Source organism: Chelmon rostratus, chromosome 8 (genome assembly GCF_017976325.1).
Source record: "Chelmon rostratus isolate fCheRos1 chromosome 8, fCheRos1.pri, whole genome shotgun sequence".
NCBI lineage: Eukaryota > Metazoa > Chordata > Actinopteri > Chaetodontiformes > Chaetodontidae > Chelmon > Chelmon rostratus.
This window is the reverse complement of record NC_055665.1, coordinates 29,051,704-29,067,730: the sequence shown is the minus strand read 5'-3', so window position 1 is coordinate 29,067,730 and position 16,027 is coordinate 29,051,704. Positions and strand designations below refer to the sequence as shown.

General features: G+C 38.2%; 1 protein-coding gene across 2 annotated transcripts in view; it reads right to left on the bottom strand.

Annotated features, from left to right (window-relative positions):
- The window catches only part of dyrk1b (dual-specificity tyrosine-(Y)-phosphorylation regulated kinase 1B), a 74,744-nt gene that overhangs the window by 29,652 nt on the left and 29,065 nt on the right, over positions 1–16,027 (bottom strand). The window contains exon 1 of one of the 2 annotated variants that reach the window (XM_041942377.1): positions 6,360–8,326. The exons of the other annotated variant lie outside the window; for it this stretch is intronic. Within the exon in view, the coding sequence (XP_041798311.1) occupies positions 6,360–6,462 (103 nt within the window). The 5' untranslated portion in view covers positions 6,463–8,326. Of the gene's footprint in view, positions 1–6,359; positions 8,327–16,027 lie in introns of those variants that run through there. 2 annotated transcript variants of the gene reach the window in all.

Sequence of the window (16,027 nt, the reverse complement as noted above, 5' to 3'; positions counted from 1 at the left end):
TAACATACTGTTACATGGTAAGAAAATTACTTTTCCATGAGCCTGCTGACAGAATGTTTAATTCACTTATCACCAGTGACAAAAGCATGATGCATGATGCAAGGTGCATGAAAGCAGAGCTCACTCGTTTTTACTTACTACACTAGTGCCGCACTCTGAACAGGCATGTTTTCCCAATTGTTTGACCTTTCTTGAAAACTGCTTATCCAAACTACTTTACACTTGATATCAGCTGCAGAGGTTTATCAAAATGTCAATGCTGCATCTAACAATTATCTTCACAATCGACCAACAATTACTTTTCGATTAGTCGATTAATCTAACAAGTAATTTATCAGTTATTCTAAAGATTTTTACATTGTTTTATGAACTGAACAATTAATTTACCTTTTACTTGTCTCAATAATTCATTGAATTCAATCACTCAGTCTTTTAATCATCACTCTAATTTCCATGTCACTGCCGTTTTATGATATTTCTAATAATAATAGATACTATTTGTTACGCACACTCCCCCTCTGTCATGCTACCAAATGCATCCAGCTTACCTCTCAAAACCTACTGGTTTGTTGCCAGAAACCATGGAGGACATGCAGTTGCAATTTCTACCCCGTTGCTCTGTGTTAATCAACATGTAAATCTCAGTGTCAGTAATGCAATGTTTCTCTTGCTCCCTCCAGATGGCCTCATACGTCAAATGATAGAAGTGAAGAACATGTTTATAAAAGCTTCCAAATGAAATATTCCTTTATGGCGCTAATGTCAGCAGGGCTATTTTGCTGTGTAGCAGGGAGAGAAACATATTCGATCGCACTTGAAAGGTTGCCTGGGATTTGGAAACTGATGGTGGTTTTGAGTTTAAAGTGGTAGATCTGTTGGTGTTGGTGTTGCAGATTTTGTTAAACTTTGCAAGCTAGCTTCACTGAAAGTCAAACTTGCATCAACTGGCAGTGATGTACGGCCAGTAAGGCAGCATCATCACATCTGATTTTACATAAGGCGGCATTAGGAAGGTAAGCCTGCCTGATGCCTTCCTGGCTGATTTTGTTACATGTATGTTTAACTCATCAATTAATTTGAAAATTAATAGTTTACAACTTAATTATTTGTAAATACATTATACATTACAATTATAATGTTTATCTTAATATATTATAATAATATGCAGTTAAGATAATCACTCACAAATGTATTTTTCTATCGGTGTGGTGCAACAAAATAACTGAAGAGATTTAAAGTCAAAGGTTTGGACAAACCCTCTCTTTTTTCTACACTGTAGAACAATATGACATCAAATAATACATCAAAACTATGAAATAACACCTGAAATTATGTGGCAAACAATTAAGTGTAAACAAAGCAAAGCTATGTTTTGTATTTTAGATTCTTCAAAGTAGCCACCTTTTTCTTTGATGAGAGCTTTGTACACTATTCACTAGGGATGCACCAATCCACTTTTTTCAGTTCTGATCCAACTCCTGGATTTGGATATCGGTAAAATACTGATCTGAAGTCTGTTTCATAAGTTGTATGCCTTACTGTATGGAAGAGACTGGGATCACTCTTTTAAGTAAGTAAACAATGCTTTCTTAACTTTGTAAAAGAAAACGTAATAAATAATTATAGAGTTATAAATTGACTGAATTGTTATTTATTAAATAATAGATAATCGTGCACCAGCATCTGGGAAAAAAATCTTTAAAATTTACAGGAATTACAATTCAAATATAAAACTTTTAACGTAGCAACAAAATGGTCAGGAATTACAATTCCAGTATTAAACAATACAACTGCATCAAACGAGAAAAAATGCAAACATTAAATCACAATTTTGTCACAAACTAGAACAAACAAACTTGATAAATCACAAATCACACAAGTAGTATAAACAACATTCAAAATAATCAGGAATCAAAATTCTTCTGAAATGTTTAGTGCAAATAGGCATGTAGACGTAAACATTAAATTCAATGGAATACACTGTCATTAAATTGTCAGATTACAGACCCAGTTATTTGAGTCAGTACTGGACTGATATTGGTGTCAGATTGGTGTATCCCTACTATTGGCATTCTCTCAATCAGCTTAATAAAGTAGTCACCCAGAAAGGTTTCAAATCAAAAGATATGCCTTGTCAAAGGATAATTAGTGGAATACTTTTCTTTCATCAACTGAGCCATCGTACAAACCATCAAATCAAACTATGATTAAACTAGCTCTAATGAGGACAGTCCTAGGAAAGGAAGACCAAGAGCTACCTCTGCTGCAAAGGGTACGTTCATTACAATTACCAGTCTCAGAAATTGCCAATTGAAGGCACCACAGATTAGAGCCCACATGAATGCTTCACAGGGTTCAAGTAGCAGACAAATCTAAACATCAACTGTTTGGAGGAGGCTGCTTGAATCAGACTTTCAATATTTAATTGCGGCAAAGAAACCACCACTGACGGAGACCAACAGAAGAAAGAAGAGAATTTCTTGGGCCATGAAACTCAAGGAATGGACATTAGACCAGTGGAAATGTGTACTTTGGTCTGATGAGTCCAAATTTGAGATTTTTGCGTCTAACCACCATGTCTTTGTAAGACACAAGGAAGATAAACAAATGGTACTGCATTTACAGGTGTGGTTTCTACTGTGAAGCCTAGAGGAGGATCAGCTGAAATGGTGCTGTGTGCTTTGCACACTTTACCAGCATGGCTACCACAGCATTCTGCAGTGACATGCCATCCCATAATTTGTATTTCAACAGGACAATGATCCAAATCATACCTTCAGGCTATGACCTCCACAATCACCAACCTGAACCCAACTGAGATGTTTTGGGAAAACCTGGACTGCAGAGAGAGTGAAAAGCTGCCATCAAGTGCTCAGCATATATGGAAACTCCTTCAAAACTGTTGGAAAAACATTCCTGGTAACCACTTCATGAAGATGGCTGAGCAATAGTATGCAAAGCTGTATTCAAAGCAAAAGGTGGCTACTTTGAAGAATCTAAAATCTAAAACAAAATTTGCTTTGTTTACACATAACTTCATAGTTTTGATGTATTTAGTATTAATCTACAATGTAGAAAATAACAAAAATAAAGAAAAACTATTGAATGAGAGGGTGTGTTCAAACAAAGACTGGTACAGCATGTGTAGGTTTCTCTTACAATAGCAGGATTTTGACTTCAAATATATTGATTTAGTCTGACAATACTGTTTCACGTGCCAAATGTGCAAACAACAAATATTGCACTTTACTACTATTCCACCACATCTGCGTTTCTGTGATGTGTAGTTACATTTCAGGGAGGCAAGACTACAGCGTAAGCTACTGCGTAGGATACGCGGCTAAGCCCTACCTACGAAGCCCTTCCCAAGCCTATTAAAGTCTGTGAGGGCTCAGTGCTTAGCAAGGACATGCATTTCTGGCAAACATTAAAAAAACATTTAACAAGACTTGTGTGAAGTCACATTTTTCTGTAGAAGTTCTAGATGTATTCATAACATATACACATCTTTATTTCAAGGAGTTATTGATTTTCGACTAACAGGCTTTTATCATGGGTCGCAAATTTCTCTTCGGAGATGAATAAAGTATCTATCTATCTATCTATCTATCTATCTATCTATCTATCTATCAGGCTGTCTAACCAGAGTTATACTGATTCAAGATTAATTAGACCACAGAGTTTGAAATGAATAAAACTGATAAACAAGGCAGAAAGGCATGTAATGAGTGAGCAACAGTGCAGGTAGAGAAAGCTGAACATGCAAGCCACAGAATGTCAGGGCTTAAACTTAATTCCCAACAGAACGTTAAAACAGGGCCTGAACATGAGGGATCCCACAATGAATATAGGGAATCCACAGAGTCGGGTGGACTTGTATAGTAATCAACTTTAAGCCCAGAAAAATGCAGTACGTAATAGCTGAATTTCCCCTCTAGGGATCAATGGAGTCTTATCTTATCTTAAAGCGGCAAAGGCTACAACAATTAACTCGTTTATGGTTCATTATATTACATTATATAACAGACATGTAAATTTCTTTGAGTCTAGCATCCAAATTTGTATTCATGAGTTAAAAAAAACTTAATTCAAAGTCTTAATTTGATGATTTTTACACAATCTGTGCTATAACAATCATACAGCCCTCAGCTTCAGATGACTTGGGATGTCAGTCCCTAAATGATAAAACAAGCGCTTAGACAGTGATGCAGCACAGACTTCTATCAATTGTTATTATTAATATTACTGTTTTGCCTTTATTACCAATTACAGGAAAAAAGGAAAGAGAGGGATATAATTAAAGGTCCCGAAATGGATTTGAGCCTTGAACGTTGCGGGTTATGGTTGGCTTCTTAACCACTAGGCCACGGGGGCATCCCGACTGCTGTCAATTCTTTCTTATTTTCTTTCACAGAGATGTGTCTGTGTACATGCGTTGCCATCAATAAGGACACAGGGATGTCAGAGATGTTGGAATTTGAATGTAACACCTTTGTTGCCCAGGAACAAGCATTGTGTGAAATAACTAAATCATTCTAACTAGCCTTTGAGGAATGACACCAGAAATGCATAGCCCACTACAGATATTCTATCATTAAACATGAATAGGTATTCTAATAACAACAGACAAAACAACACAGATCTGTTTCCACTGAAGTAATCGAGGACACGGCAGTGATAAGGCTCATGTAACAGGAACCACTATAAATTTGGTATGATTTCACATTTGTTCTTTGCATATTCATTCCCAAAACACAAGAAACAAATATCACCACAGACATCTTTAGATAAGAGTAAAGTCCAGTCATGAGGAAAAAAATTGCAAGACCAGTAAAGTTCATCTCAAATAATCTCATGCTTTCTATCACAGACATACAGACACAAAAAGAGTCACAACACAGTCACACGAACATATGTCATCGTATGGTTACAGACAATGTATATTTTATCAGTGAAGATAAACCATAAAAAGCAACTTGTACTTGCCACTGATGTAAGTGTTTAATGGCAAACCCTGGTGTAACAATTAGGTCAACAACTGGATTTCTTTCACTTACTGTATATACAACCCTGATTCCAAAAAAATTGTGAGGCTGTGTAAAATGTACATAAAAACAGAATTACAATCATTTACAAAGGAACTGTGTTTACCAATAATGGTTATGTTTAGTGTTCCCAAGCCCTTGTAGTAATATCCTTTATACGATCATGAATATCACAAAGCAGTGAACCTCTCCCCATCCTAGCTTGTGAACGACCAAGTCTTTTGATGATGTCCCTTTCATAGCCAATCATGACACTATCACCTGTTACTAACCTGTTTTTTCTGTGAAGTGTCCCAAACAGGATTTTTTTCCTACTTGTTTTTACAAGTAGCAGACCCAGCATTGACAGTCTACTTGTGGTACTTTGAAGCACCACTAATAAAATAATTGCTCTGATATTCACTACACGACAAAGCAAAGTGACAAAGTTGACAAAGTTGATTCACATGTTAACGACCCACTCAAAATGGACCTGTGTCCCACGCTAGACACTGACCCACCTGCCAGAAACCACTGACATAGATAATCCAAAAATAAGTAAATAAATGACCATAGTCAAAGATTGGTTTTTCAGCATGAACAGCATCTTCACATCCTGTCCCTCAGCTCAGTGTACCTGACTGACAGACCACAAATGCCAAATTGTCTGACCATGGTGGTGCACAACTCCTGCAGCACAGCAGAAAAAGATAGATGCTTCGGGTCACACTGACAGGCATGGAGCCTGAGCCTATTCAGGCCCAGATCAGCCAGAATGCATGCAAGTTCCAACATCACCACTCAGTGCCAGTACATACCGACATGCACAGTGCCATCGCAGTACGTTCACATTGTATTGTTCATCATACTGACATACAAACACACTTTATATTGACAAACATAACACACATATACTCACACGCAATGATTTCAGTCACTTCTGGGGACATTACATAGACTTACATTTATTTCCTGAAGCCTTACTATAACTCTAACCATAACCACTACTTTCCTACCTCTAACCTTAATCTAACCCTAACCTTACCCACTAACCCAAAATTCAGTTGTTTTCAGATTGGAGACATGGTTTTTGTCTCCTATTGGACAAGCTGTCCCCAATTATCTGGTCTTTAGTCTGAAATTTGTCCCCTAAAATATCCTATGTCACAAACACACTAACAAGAGTATCAACACACAGACTGCCATGACAGCTGACTCACACAGACTTGTGGCTAAACTATTAGGTAAGAAAAAGTTTACAGTTTTCATCAGTGTGATTGTGTCTGTGTCTGTGTCTGTGTGTGTGTGTGTGTGTGTGTGTGTGTGTGTACTGACTCTTGTTCTTGCGCAGCAGGGCGGAGGTGATCCAGGGTTCTGATTGGACCATCCTGCAAGAGGGCACAGTCTTGTCCTCCACAGATGACGATGTGATCACCATGGAAATGCTTGCCAATTGTTCAATCCAGCGTGGAAATAGTATCAATCAAAACACTTTGACAAATGTGTGGAGCTTGTGGGGGTTAACGTAACTGTCATCACATGGGTCTCCAATCCCAGAGTTCACTTCAAATGTTTACATCCAACTAAATCAATGAATCTTGTAATGGTGGGAAACTGACCAACCAATCAAAAGGCACCGTCTTCTCTGGCTTGTTTCTTTTTTATTATTTTGTGACTGTGGTTTCTAAGGCAACCAACTGGTGTACAGGCAGCTTGTCTTTCTTAAGTAAAAATATAAAGGATGTAAGCTCTGTCTTCTGTGGAGTTACACAATAGATAAAGATCTCTCATTCTACATATATATTCTGTTTCTCTGTGGGTCTAGGGAGTGGGGGGAAATAGCATATTTGGTTAATAAGGTTAGCTTTTTGTTACATTGGTTTTGGCAGTTTCATGCATTCTGTCTGTGTGGTGGAGGTTTGTACCACTCCAGATCGCTGGTGACTAATATTCTAAGAAGTCAAAAGTAGGCCGTTCCTCTATAGTGTGTTAACAAGTGGCTACTTTGATTAAAAGTTTAAGCAAAATGTCCAAGGGGTGAGGGCATAGACTCTACTTGCTTATGCTAGTAGTTCTTCAGTTGGTAGTAATCCAGCTCAGAGTTGAATGTGCAATGTAGAGTGCAGCTAGTATTTCCACATATTCCCATTACTAAGACTCCATGGTCAGTATGCTTCCAAGAAATATCATGTTACTCATTTTTTTCTGCAAGACTATATGTAAAACACATTAACTAATTAACTAGCTTTAAGTGAAGTCTGTGCTAACCAGGCTCGCCCAGCATACTGCCAGGTGTGTTGAGCGAGGTAGTGTGATAGAAGGGGTTGAAGAGAAGGAGGTGGAGGGGAGTTGGGCTTCCAGCTGCCTGCTTTTACCCCATCCCTTATGCTAAAAATAGCTCCAATTACTGGCACTTGGGGGGGTCGTCACTGGACAGAGCAGGACAGTGTAGACTGATGTTATCACTTAGATTAATCCAGTGACACACACAGTTCTCCACTGGCAATGTCACAGAGCCAGAGCCTCACGATGCCTGTGTGTGCTCTGGTCACTCAGCCCCCCCTTCACTCGCCTACAGCAGAAGGTGGCTGGCCTCTGCCAGGGCGAGAAGAAGCCCTTTTATAAAGCCAGACAATACTGTATTCGCTATACACTACACAGATTATCTCTGTGACAACAAACAGTTGCACAAACACATGTAAACAAAACAGTCCACTGCAACGTCTCGATTTCACACAGACGTGCAATTTCAAAGAAAGTTCCCCCAACTGGACATCCACACACCGTTTGTAGGAACAAAGTGACTTTTACAAGCATGGACACGGGTGCTCAGTTGCACACCTCTTTAGCTTGGCTGTAAAACGAGTATCTTGATGAAATAAGAAATGTTGAAGAAATATACAGGACAAGCCGCTGACGGTTTGTATAGTATTTCCAAAATCCGATATTGTCCTCTGTTTACCAAAGCGCAACTCGATCCAAGAAGAAGTCCCCCTCTGAGGTAATCACACTTAAGAAGAATCACAAACAACGTCTAAATTGCAACGAACCAAAACTTGACACTCCTCTCGAAGTAAATTGAGGAAACAATATCCCATGAAGTTCCTGAGCTTGCTGTTTTACGCCTTTGATCGAATCTTCACGCGAGTTTCCTTCCGCCTGATTCCGACGTTTTGTCTCACTCAGCGTCTCCTTTGCTCGTCCCTCTCAGAATTGAGGGAGATTTTTTTGTTCTTTCAAGATGGAAACCTTCACAAGGGCGATTTCAACTCATGTTTCTCGCCCGTTTCCCTTTCCGTGGTTCTCCGTTAGACGGAATCCGTGCACCCCTCCCACACGGCTCCCCCCCACCCTGCCATGGGGACTATACCATATGCCTGTAGCAGGGGTCGGTGCTGGTCAGCCTGGCGCAGCCGCACATAGTACTGGTAAAACCAGAAAAGACACACATACAGGACGGAAACATGACATGACCGACATTTCACGAGGGATTTGACATGAAACAGCACTCAGAGGCCGACTGATTTTATGGACCGTAATCAACAAGTGAGTTCGCGAACAGTAACCCTCCATCTGACCGCAGTGGTCTGTTCCAGGCAGTCCTCTCCTGTCCTGTCCATTTATAGTAACAGCGGGATATATATACTGGAACTTTATATACACGCATGCACAGACAACCTTTACTTAAACCGTTGAATACAACTGCGTTGGATAAACTCTCTCAAAATACGTTTGATACACACTTATAGCCACTTTCTGCAATAATGGGTATTTTCTTAACTTATGAGTCTGAAATTTGACAGAACAATATAAAATATATTGAAAACATATTTCCGAATGTTTACAAAAATATAGCTTTTATAGCTTTGTATGACAAATACAATGCAGGGTCTGAAAAATACATTGTGGCCTGCTCATCATCATGTCTAAGGAGACCAGGGCCTGGGAGAGGGGAAATGAGAAAGAGAAGAGGTCAATATTGATAAATATAAACAGATAAATAGAACTACTTTTCAGTGGACGAGGTTTAAGAAAGCAGACACAAACATTAATTATGGCAGTTTTTAATATAATAATCTTTAATGTGACTATGACAAACCTACACTAAAATGAGCGGTTGAAATCGGTTTTATTATTGCTACCATGTAACAGCTAAAGGCTCAGTATGTTCACTCAGTCCTTCAAAATGTTTCAACTTATCTGTACTCATAAACACAGCCTCCACCTTCACTCAGCAAACACCCTCTATGGGGTCTGTTGCTACCCGACGCTATGGCAGCTGCAACGCAATTGGCTACATAAAGTCCCATCACAGGCTGTAATTGGGTAGCAGATGGATCAGTGGGAGGGGCGTTTGGCTTAGTTTCTCTGTGTGTCTTCACACGACGCGAGGCAGGAATGACGCGGAAATAGTTTGACGATGTCAGGTAGAAATGGAAAGAGGGAGGGGGAGACCTAGGGGGGTGGAGATACAGCCGGGGAGCAGAGAAGAGAGCAGGGCAAAAGGCTTCCGTAAGCACATGGTCACTAAGTGAGTCTCTGCAGCTGAGATGTGTGTCTTCTCCTCACAACCCAGCCAAAGCTAAAAGTTGTTACTGTTGCTATCCAAGCATTCCAGCTAAATCAGGCACAATGCTGCCTGGGAACAGCTCAGCACACACACAGTGTCATAAACCATCTGACAGCTCTTAAAGGAAAATTCACCCTCAAATACAACTCACAGTGCCCTCGGAAATGTGTGTCACTTGAGTTCTTTTTCTTTAATGTGATTTTAATCTTTAACCTGTGCGGACTAATCAGTCAGTAATATGTAATAAACTGTGACATTGAAAATTCTACTGAAGCTTGCTTGCTATACAAAGGCATGGTCTCCCCTGATAATCCTGGATTAATTTTGGGGGACATGACTGAAACTCTCTCTCTCTCTGTCCTATTGCTGCAATTTCCATCTTAATTGCCATATTGTCATACTGAACTATGCTTTAAGCAGTCCATATTTTTGTTTGTTATTTTGAGGTGATATAATTTTTGATACAACACACTAATGCTGTACATAAAGCCCATATAATGGTTAAAGATGCCATAAAACAAACTTGGTTAAAATTAAGCAATTGATGTATTTAGTTTGTAAAAGTGAGCAAAATTCGAAGGCAATGTCGTCACTGCATTCTGGCTCTGTGGTGTTTGTTTGACACCAGTTTCTGCAGCCTTTCTTGGTAGTCTACATAACTTTCAGGCTGCAGAACCCATGGCTTAAAGCACTGTCCAGACAATTTGACACATTGTTTATGCTAAAACAGGCCGTTTCACCTGTGCATGCACACTAATTTGGATTTTCTGTCAAGTATATTTCTCCATGGGAAGGAATGCCAGATACAGAACAGATACAGATACAGAACCAACTGGATGCAAGGTGGGTGGGAACAGAAATACAGAAAAACAAGGGGCCATAGCTTAACTCTACTTTTCAATAGCCCATTGTGTAGCATATGTCTGTTTACACTGAGGAGAAACATGGAGTATAATGCATTGCTACTCTCCCTGCCATGCATACCCCACAATTATCTCAGCTTCACAATTTCAGACAGATGAGTAACAGGTGAACAAGTATGTGTATGTGTGTGCGTATACTGGGGATGACAGGACATTCATATAGTACAAACACAGACAACGGCTGACCAACTGTGACATGCATACTATACAACAACTTCTCTGCTAGTTGTAAGGGGGATTTTTTCACTAAAATTGTCATATTGTTGCCCATGAAATGCCCTTCAACACACATTATTATCAGTAGTTCTTGAGATATACGCTACATACTTAATACATATTAGCAGACAAATAAACATGACATGAAAGAATAAAGTGCAACAGTTCTATCTAAAAATCACTTAACTAATGTTTTGGCACCTACCCAATGCCTTTATAAGATGATATCCATGTTGACTCAATGCCCTGTATAGAAATCTCATTTAATTCAAAAGAGTTTCAGTTTCACAACACAACACAAATGATTTCAAATCATTAGTAGAATTTATAATCTAAACGCCCATGTTTTAATGACAACGTTTTAAAATGAATTTAAATATAGATTATTTACATTGTTAAAGGTATTTTTAGGACAACTGTAATTTGCAGTAATAAATTAATACACATAGGTTTATATTCATATGCTTATTCTAAATAATCACTTAATATGTTTAAAGCTTTTGTGCAAGTTGTCACAACATGAACATCAGTATCAAAATGTATTTGTCTGAGTTTTTGCCCTTACATTTTGCAAAAGTTCTCATTCTGAAATATATCCTTATTTCAATTATTAATATTAATAATATTATGATTAATAAAGACGTTTTGACTTCTTTATATATTTTTATTGATTTTGTCGTTTTGATTTAAAATATTCTAGATAATTGTAGTAGCTTTTAAACCTCATTATAACCTCAAATCCTGCTCCAGAACATTGTTAGGAAGTGCTGCATTATATTTCACCGGCAGAAAAGTAGCTTCTTTAACAGTGGATTTAAACAGGCTGTGGATTTTGATGCAGTCGTGTCCTGCTGTCTGCACAGCACATTTTCTTTCTCGGTGTATTGATAGTTGTGAAACGCTGAAACAGCTATATAACTAAACATGTGAATAAACGCTAGTAATTCCCCTCACAGAGTTACTGACTGGCTTCCACTAAATTGCGTTCAGCTGTACTAACGACCAGACAACGGAGATTACAACAGCAGTGTGAGGAGGCAAGCAGACTCTGAGACTCACGTGCCTTGCAGCAAAATTCCACCCGGCAACTATACACTGTACCATGGCAACAGTACTGCCATTGGTCCCCGGTGCGTTTTCAAATGACCAATGGGATGGCCAGCCGCGGGTGATGCTTGTTGCTAGGTAAACATGATGCAGAGGGAAGACAAAATTATCATGCTGCTACTGCAGGGTGCTTTCAGCAAGGAGTGGAGGAGCACTTCACACTCCGAGATACCCTTCTCACTTGGCGGTGCCAGAGAGACAAAAACAAAACGAAGCAGGAATGACACAGGCAAAGAGGAATAAAATATAAGACTGGGTTAAAGCCTGTGGGAATGGTGCTGCCCATGCCCTTGCTGATGTTTTTCTCACACAAATGCCAGAAATGTACATTAAGCTGGCAAGGAGGGAAAATTCTTAAAACACAACTATGCTGCCTCCACACTATAACTGATTGACCACAGTTAAAAAAAAAAACAACAACCTATAAATGGAAATAAATAACAATTATTAATCAAAAAATAATATGCACAATGACACAAAACAGCTTAAAATGATCTAATGTAAAATGACATATAGTCTGTGGTAACTTACTACAGTTAGCAGCATCAATACACAAAAAAATGAATAATTAATAGAAAAGAAAATCAGCCTGACTGACATCATGATACACAGTACATTATATCAGTGATAGTAGTGCCATGCATGCTCGTGTGACCCTCTGTTGTAGCTGTGTTTGTAATGGTGATATGGTTACTTCAATTCATTCATTCAGCTGTTCATTATTACCTGTCTAATGACTGATTAGAGAAGAAAATGACTCCAGATTTAAAATAGGCTCTTATCCAGTACAAAAACTATTTATAATTATGTTTGGGGTTTTATTTTTATTTTTTATGTTTAAAATTTGAGGCTTTTTAGCCTTCATTACACAGCACAATGCGGAGTGGAGAGAGAGAGAGGGCTTGACATGCAGCAAGGGGCCACAGGTTTGAGCTGAGCATGGGCCACTGTGGTGAGAACACAGCCTTGGTATATAGGGCGCATGCTGTACCAGTAAAGCTACCTGTGGGCACCCTGCAATATTTTGTTTTAACTGTAGCTTACACTTTCTAAACCTGAACTGTCCATGACCTCATTTATGGACCTACAGTTACTACAATACTGCATGATCCCGGCAATTAATTCTCAGTTCTCACGTTAATTTGAGTATGGCACATTTTTGTATTAAAAATGTATATCAAATATCAATAGAAATTGTGTGTGTGAGTACCGCTGAACATCCTCAGTGAGATATATATATATATATATATATATATATATATATATACACACAAAAGAAATACATGTATTCTTTTATTAATTCAAATGGCACTTCCACTGAATGGCAGCAAGCAAGCCCTCCATCCAAAGACAGAAAATGACAACTTCTTCTTCTCTTATTTATTTGGGGACTATGGCAGCTCACTGACATCTGTGTATCACACCATACACATACACACTTGTATGTTTATAGAGTATATATTTATGTAGCATCCCCAGTTTCCTCTGACTGTGATGTGAACCTACACACACATTACATCCTCCTGCTGAACATCCTCAGTGATCAATAAAAAAAATGTCTGGTGACTCCAAAAGGATCAAAGCAGACCTGCGGCTGTCTACAGTGGGAGCTAACAGCCACAAGAAGCACAGAGCAGAGGTAACAGGCCATTCCAAACTGGAAGAAAAAAGGATAGAAATACAAAGTTTGACCAATTCATATCAGACTTCGTACATACTAGTCCTTACTCAAATTTGAACTTTTCCAAATGCCTGCCACTACCCCGTGGTACAACGTAATGTACATTAGTTCAATACCATATACTCTAGTTAAATTCAATACAATTTGTGTATAACTTGAGTATTTAAATTTTTTTCAATTTAATTATCCTTAATAACAATGATCCAAAAGGAGGCAATGTTCTTCAACAAAAGTTCTTGTCAAATGGTAAAACAGTTTTCATCTTCCTCCCATAACTTTCAGGTGTCAGAATTTTTCATACTTTCCGAAACAGACAATCTGACTTTTACGCCCTCCTCATGCAATGGTTGGTCAGCTGTGTGGAGGTCAGACAGTAGATGTCTTTCTCAAAAGCTCACTTTTTTTATTCTCTATGCAACTACTGCTGACACTTTTCACATGAACAACCAAGTGCAACACTATGAATGTCTTCCCGGAGAGACGGTCACGAAATGAACATACATCAAAGCAGATGCAAGTAACATAGATGATTGTTTGTATTGTGTAAGTATTTGTTCAAAACAAAAACATTCATGCAGTTTCTGAGAGCTTTCTAGTTATTCATGTTTTGAATTTTTCAGGGCAGAGATGGCATTTGAATAATCAATACGTTATGTTTTGATCCAAAAAATTGATTCGAATTCCAAAGTATAGGAAAGTAATTTCAGTGGGATATAAAATTCATCCTGACAGCAGCAAATGATTTGGTCACTACCTAACACTAACCCTAACCCATATCCACAGATAATAGAACTGTGTGCTTATTGAATGTTTTTTAGTGAGGTATTTAGCCACACTGTTGTGAGCCTGACACTCAATGATAGTCTGACCATCATTTATGTCCAGACTTGAAATACATTTTGGTACCCATGATACCCATGGTTTCTAGGCGATATAGCCTCATCACTTTGATGATCCCCTGATTTTTCCACTATGAGGTTGACATTTTAGTTTTTTCCATGAACTGTCTCAATAGCTATTGGATGTATGGACATGACATTTGATACAGACATTTATTTTCTCCTCAGGATGAACGACAATAACTTGATGATCCTCTGACCATCATCCTTTAATATGTTCAGTACCTGCAAATAATCACATTCCCATCAGCCTCAGCTGCTCTTTATGTTTGATGGTTACTGTGTCAGAAGGCTACATATGTGGTGAACATATGTTAGCATGCTAAGATGGCCAACAAGACCATACCTGCTAAACATTCAATGATTTGATAATGATAATTAATTAATAATGTCACTCGCAAATCTCCCATAGGTGTTCAGCTGGGTTGACCACTAGTGACTGTGAAGGCCATAGCATATGATTTGCATCATTTTTAGGCATTTTACCCAAAGAGTTCATTAACCTGTATGGAAACATCCGTATTTGTTGTTTTTACTCTCATTTGCAAACTTCTACCCTGTATTCTTTAACTTCGGTGTTCTATTAGTTCACAAAAGACACCAATAACCATCAATATTGGTTATGAAGACTTATGGGGATTGTGACGTGTTAATACTGTATGGGACATTGTCAATAACATGCACATACACAGGCTTATAATGTAGTTATTTATACATACAGTAAGTACTCTAAGACCATGCTTAAAGCACATTTGTTGTGTACCAACATATTTGAACTGCTATATCTGAAGTTGAATTAATACCAGATGATGTTTTGTGCATGTATTCTTGGTCCTTCATATATTAGAAAAAAGAATGAACCTCTAGGAAAGAAAAACATCATTACTAAAACAATAAAATGTAGATTTACATGATAAAACCACACTAAATTCAGTTCCCATTAAACCAAGGACAAACACATAGAAACTACAGTAAGAGTAAATGTAACATCAATATTATCCAACCATCACATACACAGCGAGCCAGCAAACCAAATTCTCCTTTAAGCATGGAAGTTCATTAATGACCTTTGGAAATAGTATCTGTAACAAAACAATCTAAGCTCAAAGACCCACTTACTGGCTTTCAACCACATCCCATGGTCTTCATTCAGCCAACAGAATTTGGTCACATGATTTGTTTGTCTTAAAAATAAGTGAGGAATTCCTCTATGAACTCAAGTGTTCATATTGATAAATGTGTGCCAGCTTTTCTTCTCTCTGGGGCCAGTCTGGAAGCCCTTAGGTCTTAAAACAGCAATATGTGAAGATGTACTGTCTTAAATGTAGAGAACATCAGTGATTCATTGATCTATGACCTAAATAAATATTTTAGTAAACAAATGCAACTAAACTAATGTGACTTCTGCAACAATCTGTAAAGTCATATGACAGGTGGACCTAATGAGACAATCTGACAAGATCCACTACAAGAGGTACACTTCTTTTACTGAGAATGAAGTCATGTACTGATTGATGATGCGTTTTACATGTGTTTAGTCAAACTACTTTCTGCATTAGAAAATCATTCAACACCAGCATATGATGAAAACAAACTGCATATATCAG